A 21,360-nucleotide genomic window follows, 5' to 3' on the forward strand; every position below is an offset into this window, starting at 1 on the left:
CCTACTCACGTGGGGAAAAAACAAAGCTCCCCTGACCCTGTTCTGGTGCCGTAGTCGCACAGGTACTCATTGATGGCCCTCTGCTGCGTGTGCAGCTGCTGCAGCATGGCCACCGTTGAGTTCAACCTGGTGGGCATGTCACATATAAGGCGGTTCTTGGGCAGGTTCAATTCCTTTTGGAGCTCAGCCAGCCGAGCACTGGCATTATGACTGGTGGAAATGCACACAGACTTTCCTGGCCTGCCTCAGGACATCCTGTAAGCCCAGGAACCTGCCCAAGAACCGCTGCACCACCAAGTTAAGGATGTGAGCCAAACAGGGCACATGGGTCAGTTGTCCCTGTCGGAGGGTGGAGAGGAGGTTGGTGCCATTGTCACAAACCACCATTCCTGGCTTAAGCTGGCGTGGCTTCAACCACCTCTCAGCCTGCCCCTGCAGAGCTGACAGAATATCTGCCCCAGTGTGGCTCCTGGCCCCCAAGCACACCAGTGCAAGCACAGCATGGCATCTTTTTGCCTGCGTACTTGCATAGCCCCTTGAACGCCTATGGAGCACCGCTGGTTCCAAGGACAAAGCACAGGAAGAGGCCATGGAGGAAGAAGAAGAGGAGGAGTGGAGGAGAGAGGTGTGTCACAATCATCAGTAGCATCCTTCCCAGCTGCCAGAAGAGTCACCCAATGCGCCGTGAAAAATAGGCAACGTCCCTGTCCATGCCTGCTGGACCATGAGTCACCGACCTGTCCAGCGAGGCATGGACATGCCTTCCACATATCGGTAGAGATCCAGAATCGCCTTCTGTGAGAAAAAGTGGCATTTGGGAACCTGCCAATGAGGAACCACACATTGCACAAACTCACGGAAGGAGGCAGAGTCTTCCAACTGAAAAGGCAGCAGTTGAAATGCTAGCAATTTAGCCAAGCTAGCATTCAACCGCTGGGCATGTGGATGGCTGGGAGTGAAATTATTTCGACTGTTCAGCAGCTGGGGCAGGGAAATTTGCCTGCTACAATCAGACCTTGGTGTACCATTGGTGTACCACTAGCAGATTGCACGCAAGTACTTGGCTGTGACACACCTAATTCTACACCTTCATTCCTCGCAGTGCAGGTTTCAGAGAGGACTGAAGGTATAGTGGGGTTGGAGATTCCAGCTGATGAGGAGCAAGGAGAGGTCTGCTTTGTTCTTTGGTGTGGGTCTTTAAGGTACGCTTGCCAACGAACTGCATGGCATGTATATCTGGTCAAGTATGTGGTGCCCAAGCGGCTGATGTTTTGGCCACACGAGATACGCTTGAGACATATGTTGCAAATAGCAGCGGTGCGATCTGATGCACTCGTCTCAAAAAAGGCCCACAACAATGAACTTTTAGAATAATGCACAGAGGCAGCACCCTGCACAGGCGGAGTTCTGCGATGTGATTCAGTCGGTGTGCTGCTCTTAAGCTTGCCCCTAGAGGGCATCCTGCCTCGTTGGAGATGTGCCTCCTCCTCCTCCTTTCTCCTATCAGGCACCCACGTGGAGTCAGTGACCTCATCATCCCCTCCCTCCTCATCACTGGAGCAAACCTGGCAGTATCCTGCAGCTGGTGGAACATGACTGCCAGATTGCTGTCCTTCTTGGGCATCCCCTCTCTCTGGGCTCACGCTACTGCCTTCCTCTAGCTGGGTATCATCATCAGAGCCTTCAAAACGCTAAGCATCCTCCTGGAGCATGTACCCAACACTGTGCTCAAACAGTTCGGGGGACTCTTCAGGAGGACATGGTGGGTCTAGGGAAGGAGTGACTGATGCCATTGAGACGAGGGAAGAGGCCACATTGCCAGTACCCTGAACCTGGGTGAGAGAGGATGAGGAGGGCTTGGTCATCCACTCTACCAAATCTTCGGCATGTTAAGGCTCAACACGTCCAGCTGCGAAAATAAGGACAAGCGTGTCCCATGGCCACGTGCTGATGAGGATGCACCACGTCCACAACCAGCACTGTTGCCTCTAGACACAGAGCCTGCTTGCCCTCTTTTATTGGCTCGTGACTGTCTGCCTCTCCTTGTTGGCCTTCCAGACATACTAATGGCCTGCAGGGAGATGAGAACACCAGCAATTGAGGGCACAATACACTGACTGTAATTGCAATAGCTTCAAAGGAAATTAAGACACTGTCTCTACGTCTATCTCTCTCTATGAGCTGCAGCACACTATGCAGGGCCGCTTTGCAGGCAGCCTTATATAGTGTGGGTTGTGTACTAAACCCCCTGCCTGTGGCCAATTATGGCTCTTTTCGCTGACGGCGCTGTGATTGGCCAAGCATGTGGGTCATAGTGCATGCTTGGCCAATCGTCAGCCAGCAATGCAATTATGGGCCGTGACACGCCACACGAATTTGGCACGAACGGCCCATAATGATCGGATTTTGACAAACGGGCGAACAGCCGGTGTTCGAGTTGAACATGGGTTTGACTTGAACACTCAGCGCATACCTAGCGTTGACGTACAACACTACGATGAGCCGAGAAAATGAAGTTCAATGCATCTGAGTATGCGTCAAATTGTTTCCCAGTATGTGTACGAATTTTGCGTGCCGGAATTGGTACAGGCGATCGTAATTTCCGATCTGAACTTTTTCCAACCAAAAAATTGAGAACATACTCTCAAACTTTTGCTGGCGGAAATTCGGCCAGCAAAAGTCTGATGGAGCATACACACGGTCACACTCTCAATTCTGATCATGTGTACACGGCATTACTCTTATATGGCATCCTTCCCATCCAAAATTGTAAGCTTTTTCTGAGCTATCATTAAGGCCATGTAGGCTTAAGCACCTTAGTTAGATTAGTTTTACCCTGTATATCAATAATTTTACATATTTATTTTAAATATCCCATCGGGTGTCAGCTTTTATTATGATGTTGCACTGTTTTTTGGGCTTGCAGGAGCTACAGCCAGAGTACCGACCTGTCATTTCAGGTTGAGTAAGAGCTTAGGGTAGAGCAGTGATTCTAAACCTTTTACGGTGAAGTACCCCTGCAAGTCTACAAAGATTTCCTAAGTACCCCTCTCTCAAGAAAGTGATGGGCACTGAAAGGAGGCACTGAAAGGAGGCACTGATGGAAGGCACTGATGGAAGGCACTGATGGCTGCCCATGATAGGAGGCACTGATAGGAGGCACTGATGGCTGCCCATGATAGGAGGCACTGATAGGCTGCACTGATGGCTGCACTGATAGGAGGCACTGATGGCTGGGCATGCTGGCATGTGTAGTTCCTGAGCAGGCAGAACTCACCCTTTTCTCAGGGAGCTGTAGCAGGCATCTTCCCACATGGCAGGCAGGCAGGACATCCGAAGCGCGCTGGAGACAGGGAGGAGTCGGGAGGTGGGAGGATATGGTCAGTCAGCCCTGGCCTGGGAAACATCTTCTGGGCTGCCCATTGGGTGCCATTTCATTGACAGGTCCCCAGGCAGCTGCTATGCAATTGTCCTCTTTTCTTAAAAGGGTCTCAGCTTGATGAAACAAGTGTCATTTGTTTAGGAAATACACTAATCAAGACAAATTGTTGTTTACCAGACAAATATTAGATACTTTGTTGTTCTTATCTGTTAGGCCCCTATCACACGGGGCAGGCTTCATTTTGATCAGCCGGGATCTGTCCACCGATCCCCTGCTGATCAGAGCAGAGTGGATTCATGACAGGTCCGTGTTTCAGTTTCTACAGTAGACAGGGCCTACCCTGCATGTGGAAATACCTCTGTGTGTGCGATCATCAATGCCCAGGACCAGGTGGTGCCGTGTTCATGTGAAAGTCCCCATTATGGCGGCACCCCGGCTTAGAGATGAGCCACACACTGTGTGCAGCAGATAAATTTACAGAGTTTCTCTGTAAAACGTTTTGTCCCATGTTACTACACACCTTCCTTGTGTATGTTTCATTTAGGAGAAGTGATGGACGAACTTCCGACGGGACGTTTCGCGAATGCGGAGCGTGAACGACGACGATTGACTTCAATGGGAGGCGAACTTCGCAAACCTTTAGGTCAAATTTGCAACCACAAGGTAATTACTAGCTGGGCAAACATAGTCCCACCACATGGCCAATGACATAACACATGTATGAGGTGAATTTGGGATCGATAACTACAAGCATTCTTTTTTTATATGGGAAATTGTTCTGACAATTCAGGACTGTGGAGCGCATGAAGGCAATGGAGGAGAGGGAAGGTCAGGGACCAGGGTAGGCAAACAAGAGGGTGCAGGAGATGATCACCAGCAGCGTGACATACAGCAATGACACATGCACCGTGATAGAGGCATCTGACAACAGCACCGTGATAGAGGGCACTGACATCAGCAGCGTGACATAAAGCGTGACATAAAGCATTAACACCAGCACCGTGACATACAGCATTGACAGCAACACCGTGATAGAGAGCACTGACATCAGCAGCGTGACATAAATCACTCACACCAGCACCGTGATATACAGCACTGACAGCATGACATACAGCACTGACATCAGAAGCATGACATACAGCACTGACATCAGCACCGTGATATACAGCACTGACAGCAGCACCGTGATAGAGAGCACTGACATCAGAAGCGTGACATACAGCACTGACATCAGCACCGTGATATACAGCACTGACAGCAGCACCGTGACAGAGAGCACTGACATCAGAAGCGTGACATTAAGCACTCACACCAGCACCGTGATATACAGCACTGACAGCAGCACTGTAAGCAGCCCCAGGAGGAAGTAAGCACAGCACAGGGATGGTGTGATCCCCTCATAATAAGCAGGCCCAGGAGAAACTCAGCACAGCACAGGGATGGTGTGATCCCCTCATAATAAGCAGGCCCAGGAGAAACTCAGCACAGCACAGGGATGGTGTGATCCCCTCATAATAAGAACCCCCAGGAGGAAGTCAGCACAGCACAGGGATGGTGTGATCCCCTCATAATAAGCAGGCCCAGGAGAAACTCAGCACAGCACAGGGATGGTGTGATCCCCTCATAATAAGAACCCCCAGGTGAAAATCAGCACAGCACAGGGATGGTGTGATCCCCTCATAATAAGAACCCCCAGGAGGAAGTCAGCACAGCACAGGGATGGTGTGATTCCCCTCATAATAAGCAGGCCCAGGAGAAACTCAGCACAGCACAGGGATGGTGTGATCCCCTCATAATAAGAACCCCCAGGTGGAAATCAGCACGGCACAGGGATGGTGTGATCCCCTCATAATAAGAACCCCCAGGAGGAAGTCAGCACAGCACAGGGATGGTGTGATCCCCTCATAATAAGCAGGCCCAGGAGAAACTCAGCACAGCACAGGGATGGTGTGATCCCCTCATAAAAAGAACCCCCAGGTGAAAATCAGCACAGCACAGGGATGGTGTGATCCCCTCATAATAAGAACCCCCAGGAGTAAGTCAGCACAGCACAGGGATGGTGTGATCCCCTCATAATAAGAACCCCCAGGAGGAAGTCAGCACAGCACAGGGATGGTGTGATCCCCTCATAATAAGAACCCCCAGGTGAAAATCAGCACAGCACAGGGATGGTGTGATCCCCTCATAATAAGAACCCCCAGGAGTAAGTCAGCACAGCACAGGGATGGTGTGATCCCCTCATAATAAGAACCCCCAGGAGGAAGTCAGCACAGCACAGGGATGGTGTAATCCCCTCATAATAAGAACCCCCAGGAGGAAGTCAGCACAGCACAGGGATGGTGTGATCCCCTCATAATAAGAACCCCCAGGAGGAAGTCAGCACAGCACAGGGATGGTGTGATCCTCTCATAAGCATCCCCAGTAGAAATATGACACCGCTCAACCTCTTCAAAGAGGAGGGTAGGGGCATATAGTACGGTGTGCTTTTTTGGGACAAGGAAGTGAGCCAAATGAAGAAAGAAGGTCTGTGTGCTTGATTAAAAAAATTGTTTATACACATATACATGGTCTACTGGTCACATGTGTTGAATTCCTCCGAGATCCATGCCTCATTCATTTTTAGAAATGTGAGGTAGTTAACACTGTCGTGAGCTAGGCGAGTACGCTTATCGGTCACGATCCCCCCTGCTGCGCTGAACGTCCTTTCGGACAGGACACTGGATGAGGGGCAAGCCAACAGTTCGATTGCAAATTGGGCAAGCTCTGGCCAGAGGTCAAGCCTGCCCACCCAGCAGTCCAGGGGTTCATCACTCCTCAGAGCGTCCACATCGGCCGTTAACCCAATGTAGCCGGACACCTGATGGTCTAGGCATTCCCTGATGCTGGATCCGGATGACACCTGTCGATGGGTCAGCTGAAAGAATGACCTCATATCCGAAGTCACCAACACATCTTCAAACCGGGCCTCTTCTTGCAGGCGCTGTTGGATTGGTACCCGCAAATCCTTCTCTGGGAGTGGGAATTGCTCCTCTGCCAGCGCACGCAAAAGCAGAATGCAGCATTTCTCGAAGCAAGGCCTGGAAGCGCTGCATTCTGACAGCCCTTTGCGACGGCGGTAACATTTCTGCCATTTTGTGTTTGTACCGGGGGTCTAAGTACGTTGCCACCCAGTACTGGTCCTTGACCCTTATGCTTTTTATACGGGGGTCCCTATTAAAACACTGGAGCATGAAGGCCCCCATTTGCACTTAAGTGGAAGTGGTGTGGTGGCCTGGCTCCTGCTCATCATCCAGGATAATGTCGTCCTCTTCATTCTCCTCTCCCCATCCACGCACAACAGGGATCCCAGAAAGGTTTAAAGCATGCTCCGCCCCGGCACCATCCTCCTTTAACTCCTCTTCAGACTCCTGTTGTTGACTTGTCTCAGATAGAGTAGCCCCCCCTGGGAATTCATCCAGCATTGCGACTTCCTCATCTTCCCGCTCCTGCTCCTCCACAGCCTGATCAATGACACAACGCAATGCACGCTCCATAAAGAAGGCATAAGGTACCATGTCACTGATGGCGCCATGGCTGCGACTGACCAGTTTGGTGATCTCCTCAAATGGCCGCAGAAGTCTGCATGCGTCGCGCATGAGCAGCCACTGGCATGGTGAAAAAAACCCCAGCTCCCCAGAACCGTTTCTTTCGCAGAGTTCATACAGGTAGACGTTAACTACACGTTTCTGCTGGAGCAGCCTATCAAGCATATAGAAGGTTGAGTTCCATCGCGTCGGGCAATCGCAAATAAGACGTCTGACCGACAGATTGTGTCGCCGCTGAATGTCAGCAAGGCAAGCCATGGCCGTGTAAGATCTTCTGAAATGGGCCGAGATTTTCCTTGCCTGCCGCAAGATGTCCTGGACCCCAGGGTATTTGACAAGGAATCGCTGCATGACCAAGTTTAAGACGTGTGCCATGCATGGCACGTGCGTGATTTTACCCTGTTTCAATGCGCTAAGCAGATTGGCACCGTTGTCACACACCACTTTACCAACTGTCAAATTGAGCGGTGTTAGCCACTGATCTGCCTGTGAACGCAAAGCTGAAAGGAGTGCCAAGCCAGTGTGGCTCTTGGCTTCCAGGCACAGCAGCAGGGCATGGCAACGTCTCACCTGGCATGTGGAATAGGTTCTGGGGAGCTTGGGCGGTGCAGCGGAAGAGACGCTAGCAGCAGAAAAGGAGGAGGTAGCTGAGGAGGAGAGGGAGGAGGATGGAGTAGGAGGAGGAGGAGAAGAAGAGTCAGGCCTGCATGCAATCCATGGCGGTAAAACCAAATCTACACGGGTGCCACGGGTTACATGCTTGACGGCCGTCAGAAGGTTCACCCAGTGGGCAGTAAAAGTGATATACCTTCCCTGCCCGTGTTTGCTAGACCACGTGTCTGTGGTCAGATGTATCTTGGCACCGACACTGTGTGCCAGAGATACATTCACTTGCCGCTGAACATGGCCATATAGCTCTGGGATGCCCTTCTCTGAGAAATACTTCCTTCCTGGGACCTTCCATCGTGGTGTTCCAATGGCCACAAATTTGCGAAAGGCCTCCGAGTCCACCAGTTTATATGGCAGTAGTTGGCGGGCTATGAGTTCTGACAAGCCAGCCGTCAATCGTTGGGCAAGAGGGTTATCCGGCGTCATCATTTTTTTACGCTCGAACATTAGGCCTACGGAAGCCTGCCTTTTTGCAGAAAAATGTGAGCTTGTCGTGATGGAAGGTGGAGTGGAGGACAATTGTGAGGAGAGAGGAGAAGGAGAAGTAGAAGACGAGGCTGGACGGTGAGAGCCTGCAGTGAGGCTTTGTGTGTTACGTTGCTCCCACTCGGCTCGGTGATGGCTGCCCATATGCCTTCTTAAGGCGGTCGTCCCTAGGTGAGTGTTGGGCTTACCGCGACTAATGCGTTGACTGCAAAGATTGCAGATGGCAACGCTATTGTCAGCAGCGGACACGTTAAAAAAAGCCCACACTGCGGAGCCATGTGCCGGTGTCCTAGGAGCGCCAGATGTGACCGTACATGGTCGATGACTCGCTTCTGATACATTTGCAGTCTGCTTTGTCCCTCCTGTGCAATGTAAGTTAGTCCTGCTTCTCCTCCCTATCTGCTGGTCCATATCTCCCTCTGAACTCCCCTCCTCTTCCTCTCTTGTGGGCACCCACGTGACATCACTAGACACGTCATCATCAACGTCACCTTCCCCACCGCTATAAGTATAGATCTCGGAGTAGGCAGCAACACCGGGGACCAACCTCCTCCTTGGGCTGATCTGGGTACTGTCGTCAGACTGCTGAGTAGCGGTTGTTGCTACCTCCTCTTCCTGATCCAATACCAAGAGTGTCTGCGCATCAGAAATGTCCTCTTGATATGGATCGGAAAATAATTCCTGTGACTCAAGCGGAAGGTATGTGGTGGTGGTGGTGGTGGTGTTGTTGGTGGTAGTGTCTTTGGGGGTGCACATAGCAGAGAATGAAGAAGAGGGTGCAGATCGAGAGGATGAGGAGGGTGCAGAAGAGTAAGGCTGAGTGAGCCACTCAACCAAGTCTGGTGCGTCCTTTAAAGTAATTGAACGCACCTTCTGCAACTTCCCACTTTGGCTCAAGGCTGGTGCTCCTGCCCTACCCCTACCACCCCTGCGGAAGGGCCTGCCTCTTCCTCTGCCTGTCATTTTTTAAATCACCCTGTGACAAAACTCTTAGTCCCTATACCGATGAAGGACTGCTGCAGTATAGAGCAGCAGTGGTCAGCAGTGGTGCACCTCAACCCTATCTATTGTGGACCGATAGCGGTCCTTACAGAACAGCAGACTGTACCTCACTCAACCCTATGTACTGTAGCACCCTTCACCAAGTTACCAGTCCTTATAAGGACCTTTGTGGACCAAGTAGGTTGTGTGTGACTGATTAGCAGACTGTACGTCAGTCCCTATACTGCTGAAGGACTGCTGCAGTATAGGGCAGCGGTCAGCACTGGTGCACCTCAACCCTATCTATTGTGGACCGATAGAGGTCCTTACAGAACAGCAGACTGTACCTCACTCAACCCTATGTACTGTAGCACCCTTCACCAAGTTACCAGTCCTTATAAGGACCTTTGTGGACCAAGTAGGTTGTGTGTGACTGATTAGCAGACTGTACGTCAGTCCCTATACTGCTGAAGCACTGCTGCAGTATAGGGCAGCGGTCAGCAGTGGTGCACCTCAACCCTATCTATTGTGGACCGATAGCGGTCCTTACAGAACAGCAGACTGTACCTCACTCAACCCTATGTACTGTAGCACCCTTCACCAAGTTACCAGTCCTTATAAGGACCTTTGTGGACCAAGTAGGTTGTGTGTGACTGATTAGCAGACTGTATGTCAGTCCCTATACTGCTGAAGGACTGCTGCAGTATAGGGCAGCGGTCAGCAGTGGTGCACCTCAACCCTATCTATTGTGGACCGATAGCGGTCCTTACAGAACAGCAGACTGTACCGCACTCAACCCTATGTACTGTAGCACCCTAGACAGACCAAGTTACCAGTCCTGATAAAGAGCTTTGTGGAACAAGTGAGTTGTGAATGATTAGCAGACTGCAGCAGATGGGCAGCAGTCAAGTATAATATTCTTTCTATATTTGGAAGAAAGAATATTATACGTGTACAAGCCTATTACCGTACCACTGATACCAGTCCTGAAAAGAACCTTTGTGGAACTAATAGTAACAGCAACTGTTTAAACTGACCCTCACTGCCTGACACACTGCTTCCTTCCTTTCCCTATACAAACTGGCAAAACAGAGGAGACTGGAACAATTACTGGTTACTGGAATAGCTCTTTTGTGGACCTGATAGTAACAGCTAATGATGATGATGATGATGACTAATCTGGCTGTCCCTAAAATAGCAGCAGACACAGCGCTCTGTCCCTTTCTCTAAACTGACAAAAGACACTCAGGCTGCTGCAACAATCAGTAGCACAGCAAACCTATATACACCTAACACCTATACCAGTCCTGAAAAGAACTTTTGTGTACCAAATAGCTAGTGGTTTATCTGTCCCTGCTCCAAACAGCAACCTTTCCCTATAGTGACAGAAGAAAGAATGTAAAATGGTCGCCGGATCGGGTGTATTTATAAGTTAGGGGGAATGTCCAAGTGTCCATGTGCTGTCATGTCTCAATTGGCTGTCCTGTACCCCATGATGGATGTGTCATCATAGGTCAAAGTTCTTTTACACATTAAACACGTAAGTCCGCCGGGGCGAACAACGCCAATAGTCCGCCGAACGTGTGGACCGCGAAGGACCGAAATTCGCCACGAAACGACCCACGGGCGAACCGTTCGCCCATCACTATTTAGGAGGGACACTGGTGAGCCTATGCCCTTTCCACCAGTCCATTGTACCTCTGCCACCTCACTCCGAGCACTAGTGCAGACCTCATGCATGCTCCACTTTAACTCCTACAGCTCTCCTGTACCATGCAGCCAGGTACATGAGGTCTCTCCAGTACAAACAAATGGCCACTGCCCTCACCTATAACAAAGAGCACATGGAAGGGCAATGCATGCAAAACACATTATTGTTTGAGATTTTATCAGGTACCATATGAAGACCTTACCCTATAGTACTGTGCACTAATATGAAAATTTTCCTGGAACATTCCATCTGGTTTTTGCATGGACAGTACCAACCATTGGACAGATCTACATAGAACGTCATCAGCAATGTGTATCATTCTTTTGGCCAAGGAGAAGATTTTGACAATGTATGCCGTAAGCCTGCAATGTAGAACACAATAGAAATGCCAATGTTTGTATGCATTGTACAAATGTTTAAAGTTCAATTCCAGCTAAAACTTTTTTCTTCAGTTCTGGTTTAAAGTTTGTAATGATTGGAATTCCTAATACTGATTTTATCCTGGGCCGCACAAGCCTGCAACATGGGATGTCTTCCTTATGCTATGTCCACATTCCTAATGTGAATAATCTGCAAAATGGGCGTTCTGCAAAGAGCAATGCGTATAGGAAATCTGTTCTATGTCTCTTGATCTTGACTAAGTTTCTCTGCTTAGTAGAGACATATCAGGTTATGTTATCCAAATAAATACTGTGCTTAGAGATCTATATAGCAGCTAGCACATCAATAGACATATATTGCCCTAATTGGAATATAATAATTAGTGTAGGACTTAAATCAATACAAAAAACTGACAAATTAATGCAGTGCTCAAAATATAGATGTGTGCAAACAATGTAAAGCGTGGAAAGCAGGGGCGTAACTATAGGGGGTGTAGCAGTTGCGACCGCAACCGGGCCCTGTGATGCAGGGGGCCCATGCAGCCCCCTCTACATATGGCTGCTCTTTAGTTGTGCATTACCCGCATGACCTGTGTCCTCAGCCAGCTCCTCAGAGTACCCCTCTCCTGCTCCATGCATTGCCGCTCAGTCTGATGTCTGTTCTCCCCAGCCAGAGTCCCGCCCACCCCGAGTCCGGCCCACACTGCACTGCATACTTCTCCCTGGTAAAAAAACTTTAAGCACACAGATGCAGTGCAGCCCTATGAGAGCCGGCTCCCCAGAGGACACTGTAGGCTTGTCTGCCAGCTCCCCCTTGGTCATGGTGAGTGAGAGGACCCCATCCCCCACACACCATTACATACCCCCTCCAGGGACCCCTTCTCACGTGGGGACAGGGACCCCCACCTCCAGGGACCCCTTCTCACCTGGGGGCAGTAACTTCATCTGCCCTGGAGAAAAGGACCTCATCTCTTCTGGGGAAGGGGACCCCATCCTGCCTAGGGACAGTCCCCCAATGGGGCACCTAAAAAAAAAAAAAAAAACTACTGATACCAGTGGTGGAACTACAGGGCTCACAAAGGGCATACCTGTGACCACGCCCTGGAGTTCCACCACCGGACTCAGAGGGAAGGGCCCTGGCTGGGGTTCAGGGGGGGCCCTTCATGGTTTCTTGCATCGGGGCCCTGAAGGTTCTAGTTACGCCACTGGTGGAAAGATATAATAAATGTAGATATAATACATTGGACATTGGGGGCGACCGTATTTCTCTGGTTCCGCTGTATAGCATTCATTAAGTTGAACATCTATGAATTAGGACAACTTGTTGGTCTCTTCCATATATTCACACCAGTACCAAGGCATGAAAACCCATGCGTTTTTTTATTTTTGAGCAAACTGGATCTTTATTTACTCCCTGCGGCTATGCATGGTCTCCCCCTTATCTGCTAGCTGGGGCTTTTTTTGATCTTTGATTTTTTTTGATCTTTACCCCCTATTTCGGGGGAGGCAATTTAGCAACAGAACACTTTCCATCCTTTGGTTCTGGACTCATAGAGAGCTGGATTACTATGGTGTTGGTTTCACATTATCCCTGAGGAAGCCATTGTTGGCAAAACATGTTGGGAATCAATACTCATCTGTGACCACTTTTTCCTCCTTCTTTGGTCCGCCAGCAACCCATTGTATTGTATATGATTTACTATTGATTTCAACCATTCTTTGATATTTTTTATTGTTGCTTGCTTTATGTTTTTTGTATTAATAAAAATAAACTATATTTTTACTTACTATGTTGTGATTCAGTTGTTGACAGCACCGTTATAATCCCACTCCTCTATACCTTCATTTAATACAAATTGACACCACAGTGAAAAATCAAACCATCTGTAATAAAACAGTCCATAGTGTAATAAGGAGAGGGAAACTCCTTGTCTGTGTATAAATGGTCATGTGGTAAACTTCAAATAGTCCCCATCAATGTATCACCAAGGTAAAGAGGCCAAAACCGTGCTTACCAGAAGAAGTGGACTCCCTTAACAAAGGTTTAGAGTCAGTCTCACTATATGTGTGTGTTTGATCACTAAATCCACATAAAGGCATCTCTTCTCCAGAGATAATTAATTAGATGGTGTCTTATCAATCAATATTTTAATCTGATCGCCAGCATAGAATTTAGAATGGCTCACAGTTCAACATCACCAACTACATGCATGAAAAAGATCACAACTCCACTTAGTGTAAAACCGTAGAAATACATTTATTAAAATAAAAAAGAGTAATGCTGCATGCACATTCCGACAACAAAATCCATTTATTTTTTTTACGAAGGATGCCGACTCAAACTTGTCTTGCATACACACGGTCACACAAAGTTGGTCGGAAATTCCGAACGTCAAGAACGCGGTGACGTACAACACGTACGACGAGCTGAGAAAAATTAAGTTCAATAGCCAGTGCTGCTCTTCTGTTTGATTCCGAGCATGCGTGGAACTTTGTGCATCGGAATTGTGTACACACTATCGGAATTTCCGACAACTGATTTTGTTGTCGGAAAATTTGAGATCCAGATCTCAAATTTTGTGCGAATGAAATTCCGATGGAAAAATGTCCGATGGAGCCTACACACGGTCGGAATTTGAAAAAGCTCCCATCGAACATTTTCCGTTGGAAAATCCGACCATGTGTACGAGGCATTAGACTCACATGTTAAAAGAATATATGAGCCAAATGGTCTCAGGGTAAGAGAATAACCAACTTCCTGGCTTGAAGAAAGCAATGACGTCAGAGGCATAGGCTCCACGTGCATATGGTTGGTGATGTTGAACCGTGAGCCATTCTAAATTCTATGCTGGCGAACAGATTGGAGTGTTGATTGATGAGACACCAGCTAATTAATTACCTCTGGAAAAGAGATGCTTTTATGTGGATATGGTGATCACACACATATTGTATAGTAAAAATGTATTCCATACCTTTGGTAAGGGAGTCCTCATGGTAAGCGTGGTTTTGACCTCTTTACCTTGGCGATGGTGCAAATTGATGGGGTCTATTTGAAGATCAATACATGACCAATTATACACAGAAGTGGAATTTCCCTCTTCTCATTGAAGTGTTTACACTTTGGACTGTTTTATTACAAATTGTTTGATTTTTCACTGTGGTGTCAACACTTTGTATTATATATTTCCACGCTTTACATTGTTTGCACACAAGTATATTTTGAGCACTGCATTCATTTGCCCATTTTTTGTATGGATTTAAGCGCTGCACTAATTATTATTATATAGAGAGACATATCAGGGTCCATTCACACCTATTTGCTGCAGCAACCCATTTGATATCTAGTTCACTACCACAACACTCCATGTTCACATTAGTGCATTGCTGTTCTATTCATTTTTACATACCAATGCACAAAAGCAGTGCTCTCCAAACTGTGGCCCAGGGGCTGGATGTGGCCCTTTACTTGCTTTTATCCGGTCCTTGGGAGACGGTTCATCAAACTGATACAAGGCACTATTCCTTCTACACCAACAATGGTGCATAATTCCTGCCACTAACTCCAACAATGGGGCACTATTCTTCCCACTGGCACCAAAGATCCTCCAACTGGCACCAACTGTAGGGCCCTATTGCTCCCAAAGATACCAATGATGAGCCTGTATGTCTTATCTTAATAACAACAATGGGGCAATATTCCTCTAACTAATACCAATGAAGGGGCATTCTTTACTACCATTGATGCTAGGGGATTTTCTATTCCCACTGGCCACAGTCTGGCCCCCCTCAATGTCTGAAGGACAGTAAATTGGCCCTTTGTTCAGAAAGTTTGGAGACTCGTGCACTAAAGTAACACACCAACTGTTCTGCCCCTTTGCTATATAATCTTTCTGTGTTGTGTTGATTTATCAGGTTCATTTTGTTCTGTAAAATGCTGACAGTTTTGGGCAGAGCTTATTTTCTCAGAGAATAGGTGCAGGAACTCCCCCCTTCTGAATCACTTCTTGTCTGTGCCCCCTACCCACCTCTGAGCACCATCCCTTGGTTCCACCTCCTACCCACCTCCCAATATTGCCTTGTTTTATAGAATACGGAACCAAGTATCATTTTGTGGTAATACAAGTAATTTGTATGAAATTTGTTAATAACAACAAGAAAAGCAGTAAAGTAGAGCTTCCATAGCCAGCAACAATAGATCCTTCCCAGCAACACTAGATTCCTCCTGCAACAACGGACCCCAACAACAATTAACACCGGGAGCAACAACAGATTTACAAGCAGCCAGCCCAGCCAGCATCAATAGATTCTCCAGTAACCAGCAACAGTAGACTCCCTCCCTCAACAGTAAGTCCCTTCCAGCATAATTGACCCCCAACAACATAAACCCAACCAGCAATAATAGATTCCTCACCAGCAACAATAGGCTGCCACACAAATATAGATGCCCTCCAGCAACAATAGATCACCCAGCAGCCAGCAACAATAGACCTCTCAACTGTAGATCTCTTCCAGCAACAAATGACCCCCCAGCAACATAAGTCTTCTCCCCCCAGCAACAATAGATCCCACGTCAGCAACAATAATAGACTCCCCACCCCAGCAATAATAGCCCATCATGCAAAAATAGATCTTCAGGAACAATATATGCCCCAGCAGCCAGTATTAACCACTTAAGCCCCGGACCAATTGACAGCCTAAGGACCAGAGGTCTTTTTACAATTTCGCACTGCATTGCTTTAACTGGTAATTGCGCGGTCATGCAATGTTGTACCCAAACGGAATTTGCGTCCTTTTCTTCCCACAAATAGCGCTTTCTTTTGATGGTATTTGATTGCCTCTACGATTTTTATTATTTACGATATAAATGGAAAAAGACAGAAAATTTTGAGAAAAAAAAAGATATTTTCTACTTTTTGTTATAAGAAAAATGGAATAAACTCAATTTTAGTCATACATTTAGGCCAAAATGTATTCAGCCACATGTCTTTAGTAAACAAAAATGTCAATAATAGGGATGAGCTTCGTGTTCGAGTCGAACATACGTTCGACTCAAATATCGACTGTTCGCCCGTTCGGCGAATTCCGAACGTTATGGGCCGTTCACGCCAAATTCGTGTGGTGCTCACGGCCCACAATGCACTGCACTGCGCTGGTTTGTTTGGGGGACAGGAGCCACACTGGGGCGGATGTTTTGTCAGCTCTGCAGGGGCAGGCCGAGAGGTGGTTGACACCATGCCAGCTTAAGCCAGGAATGGTGGTTTGCGACAATGGCACCAACCTCCTCTCCGCCCTCCGACAGGGACAACTGACCCATGTGCCCTGTGTGGCTCACGTCCTTAACCTGGTGGTGCAGCGGTTCTTGGGCAGGTACCCGAGCTTACAGGATGTCCTGAAGCAGACCAGGAAAGTCTGTGTGCATTTCCGCCGATCATTTAATGCCTGTGCTCGGGTGGCTGAGCTCCAAAAGGAGTTGAACCTGCCCAAAAACTGCCTTATATGTGACATGCCCACCAGGTAGAACTACACGTTGGCCATGCTGCAGCGGCTGCACATGCAGAAGAGGGCAATCAATGAGTACCTGTGCGACTACAGCACCAGGACAGGGTCAGGGGAGCTCGGTTTTTTCTCACCACGCCAGTGGGGCATGATCAGGGATGCATGCACTGTCCTGTCACCATTTGAGGAGGCCACAAGGATGGTGAGCAGTGACAGTGGATGCATCAGTGACACTGTACCTCTTGTCCACCTCTTGGAGCATACGCTGCGTGGAATAATGGACAGGGCACTTGAGGCAGAACAGAGGCAGGAAGAGGAGGACTTCCTTGCCTCTCAAGGTCCCCTTTATCCAGACAGTGTTCCTGCTGTGCCACCCATCACACAGGAAGAGGATGAGGAGGAGGATGATTGTGTCACCATGGAGGTGGAGGCTGGCACTCAGCATCAGCAGCAGCAGCAGTCTTGTAGGGATGATTTACAGTCCCAAGAAACACGTGAACTTGTACGTGGCTGGGAGGAGGTAGCTGCGGATCATGTTGTCCTTAGTGACCCAGTGGACTCCTGACCGAATGCCTCAGCTAACCTACTCTGCATGGCCTCCCTGATCCTGCAAAGCCTGCGGAAGGATCCTCGTATTCTTCGGATCAAGGAGAGGGACCATTACTGGCTGGCCACTCTCCTTGATCCACGGTACAAGGGTAAGGTTGCCGACCTTATCTTGCCGTCGCAGAGGGAGCAGAGGATGAGACATCTCCGGGAGGCCTTGCGGAAAGGTCTGTGCAACGCGTTCCCAGAGACTGGGAGGTTACAAACTCCTGGTCCTGGACAATGTGTTGCTGAGGCATCGGTCAGAAGAAGCGGTGGAGAAGGTAGCCGTCTAACTGATGCTTTCAGACAATTTTTTAGTCCGCAGCCCCAAGGTATGATCGGTTCCAGTAACCATAGCCAGCGTCTGATTTACATGGTGCAGGAATACCTAGGGGCAAGGTCAGACTTGGACACCTTTCCCACCGAAAATCCTCTGGCTTACTGGGTCTTGAGGATGGATCACTGGCCAGAGCTTGCACAGTATGCAATTGAGCTACTGGCCTGTCATGCATCTAGCGTTCTTTCGGAATGCACCTTCAGTGCTGCTGGTGGCTTTGTTACCGATCACAGGGTGCGTCTGTCCACCGAATCAGTTGATCAACTGACCTTCATCAAGATAAATCAGTCTTGGATCACCCACAGCTACCAAGCACCTGAAGCTGATGTAACCGAATAATTTTTTTTTGAAATATCACATCCCTTCAAGACTGCCTATGCTGATGCTGAGTGACTGTCCTATTATGTTGATTGTCTATCCTCTTCCTCCTCCGCTGATATGTTGGAAGAACATTTTTGGTTCTGGGTGATGCCATCAGCCCAATTTTTCTGCCCCTGTTTAACAGGGGCGTTTAATTATAATTTTTGATGCAATGCTTTGCAGCAGTGCTAATTCCTGCACTAAAACTAGAGTATATGGGAGAGGTTGCAGTGTCGTGGCACCAGCACCAGTGCCAGCAGCCCAATTTTTCAGCCCCTGTTTAACAGGAACATGTAATTACAATTCTTGATATAATATTTCACAGGAGGGCCCCTTCCTGTGCCCACCCTGAGTAACTGTGAGGACTTATAGTGTTGTGGCACCAGCACCACAACCACCAAAGGGCAATTTTTCTACCACTGTTCAACGATGGCATGTAATTACAATTCTTGATATAATCATTCACAGCAGAGCGCTCCAGCACCCACCAAGAGTCACTTTGAGGGCTTACAATGTTGTGGCAAAACCAACACCTTGTTCCGCCATTTCTGCAGAGCATATAGGGAAGGCCCCTACTTTCAAACATCCAACTTACAAACATCTCCTACTTGCAAACGGAAGGAGACAACAGGAAGTGAGATGAAAAAAGACGGACGGCAAAACAAATTATACAGGGGTGATAACCCTTCCCTATGTTTTCCAAAAAGCTTAAAAATAGTTTTTTTGACTGGAGCTACACTTTAAAAATGTACCAGTTGAAAATTACAAACAGATTCAACTTAACACAACAAACCTACACAGTCCCTATCTTGTTTGCACCGCCTGTATACTGCTGTTCTGAGTATATAGGGCCTGGGGGCCACACGTATTTCCTTTTTTTTAATATGGGTACGGGGTTCCCCTTAATATCCGTACAAGACCCAAAGGGGCTGGTAATGGGCAGGGAGGGCTACCCATGCCATTTTTCTCAATGATTTTAAACCATATTGCCGGAACCAGATATAACATTAAAACCGCAAGCAGTTTTAAATTACGTTATTTCCGTTAAATGTCATTTTGTGCAGGGACTGTTCTAAACACAGGAAACACGTGGCACTTCACAGGCATACTAAAGACACCCCCCAGGCACGATATTTAAAGGAATATTTCACTTTTTTTTTTCACTTTAATCATCATTAAAATCAGTGCTCCCGCCAAAACGGCCGTTTTTAAAACTTTTTTTTGCATTGAGCCATGTCCCCTGGGGCAGGAGTCAGGTCCCCAAACCCTTTTTAGGACAGTATCTTGCATATTAGCAGTTAAAATTAGCACTTTTAATTTCGAACGTTCGAGTCCCATAGACTTCAATGGGGTTTTAACGTTCGTACGAATTTGGGGTCCGTTCGAAAGTTTTGGTGCGAACCGAACCGGGGGGTGTTCGGCTCATCTGTAGTCAATAAGTGTATATTTATTGGTTTGCGCAAAAGTTATAGCGTCTACAAACTAGAGTACATTTTCTGGAATTTACACAGCTTTTAATTTATGACTGCCTATCTCATTTCTTGAGGTGCTAAAATGGCAGGGCAGTACAACCCCCCCCCCAAATGACCCCATTTTGGAAAGTAGACACCCCAAGGAAATTGCTGAGGAGTATGTTGAGCCCATTGAATATTTTTTTTTTGTCCCAAGTGATTGAATAATGACAAAAAAAAAAAAGTTTACAAAAAGTTGTCACTAAATGATATATTGCTCACACATGCCATAGTTATATGTGGAATTGCACCCCAAAATATATTCTGCTGCTTCTCCTGAGTACGGGGATACCACATATGTGGGACTTTTTGGGAGTCTAGCCGCGTACGGCACCCCGAAAACCAATCACTGCCTTCAGGATTTCTAAGGGTGCAAATTTTTGATTTCACTCCTCACTACCTATCACAGTTTCGAAGGCCATAAAATGCCAAAATAGCAAATTTTGGAAAGTAGACACCCCAAGCTATTTACTGAGAGGCATGCTGAGTCCATGGAATATTTTATATTTTGCCACAAGTTGCGGGAATATTACAAACTTTATTTTTTTTTGCACAAATTTGTCACTAAATTATATATTGCTCACACATGCTATGGGCATAAGTGAAATTATTATTAGGTCGTATATAGGGGTCCCTGACACTATATAAAAACCTGACGGGGAACCTAAATAACTAACTGGCTAACCAGCGTCACCAGTGACACTTATACGTTGTTCGCTGGTAAAAGGGTTAACTCTAGGGGCAATCAGGGGGTTAAAACCTTTATTAGGTTGTATATGGGGGTACCTAACGCTATAAAAACCTGGCGGTGAACCTAAAAAATAACTAGATACCTAGTGACACTAATGCAGCGATCACGATCGCTTAGTGACACTGACAAAAGGGGGTGAAAGGGTAACATGGGGGCAATCAAGGGGTTAAACCCTGGACCTAACACTAATGCCCCGTACACACGAGAGGGATTAAGTCTGACAGACCTCCAAAGGAGTTCCGCCGGAGTTCCGACGGAGTTCCGACGGAGTCCTGGCGGACTTTTCGACCGAACGGACTTGACCACACACCATCACACCAAACTCCGACGGAGTCGAACGTGATGACGTACGACTGGATTCGACGTAGGAAGTTCATAGACAGTAGCCAATAGCTGCCCTAGCGTCGGTTTTAGTCCGTCGGAGTAGCACACACACGAGCAAATTTTTCGAAGGGGACCGGGTCCGGCGGAGTTCCGTCGGGAAAATTTGAAGCATGCTTCATTTCTAAAGTCTGTCAGACTTTAGCGAAGCTAAAGTCCGTTGCAGCCCACACACGATCGGATAGTCTGACGGACTCAGTCCGTCGGAGTTTTTGAATGTCGAAAAGTCCGCTCGTGTGTACGGGGCATCACTGACAGTTTTTACAGCCACAACTGACAATAAATGCAGTGATCAGTAAATAAATGATCACTGCAATCAGTGACACTGTGACTGGGAGGGGAGCGGGGGGTGATCGGGGGGGTAATCAGGGGGTGACTGGGGGTTAAAGTGTGCCTATGTGTACCTACGTGTCAGTGTAGTGATTGGTGCACTTACTAGGATGTCTTCTCTCCTCGCCGTCCGGTCAAAAAGACCGCCCTGAGGAGAGTGACATCACTTCCTCCTGCCTGTGTTTACACTACACAGGCAGGGGAAGCTTCTCATTCGCCAGGAGCGATCGAGAGGGGGTGGCCAGAAACCAACGGCCATCCCCTCATCCCGGATTGCTCTTGAAGCGAAACGGACCACCGCAGCCAGTGGGAGGGGGTCCGATTGGACCCCCCACCCGCTGGAAGGCAGGCACGTACGGGTACGTGTTTGTGCCTGTCCGTGGCATTGTGCCGACGTATAATTACATGCGGCG

General features: G+C 48.0%; 1 protein-coding gene across 1 annotated transcript in view; it reads right to left on the reverse strand.

Moving 5' to 3' along the window:
• LOC143961250 (complement C3-like) overlaps positions 1-21,360 on the reverse strand; it is a 351,241-nt gene that overhangs the window by 120,540 nt on the left and 209,341 nt on the right. Inside the window, exon 26 of the mRNA XM_077470486.1 lies at positions 11,016-11,175. Within this exon, the coding sequence (XP_077326612.1) occupies positions 11,016-11,175 (160 nt within the window). The remainder of the gene's footprint in view (positions 1-11,015; positions 11,176-21,360) is intronic.

This window comes from Lithobates pipiens, unplaced genomic scaffold (assembly GCF_037356315.1).
Source record: "Lithobates pipiens isolate NorthernLeopardFrog02 unplaced genomic scaffold, aLitPip1_a1.2 Scaffold_8, whole genome shotgun sequence".
Classification (NCBI taxonomy): domain Eukaryota; kingdom Metazoa; phylum Chordata; class Amphibia; order Anura; family Ranidae; genus Lithobates; species Lithobates pipiens.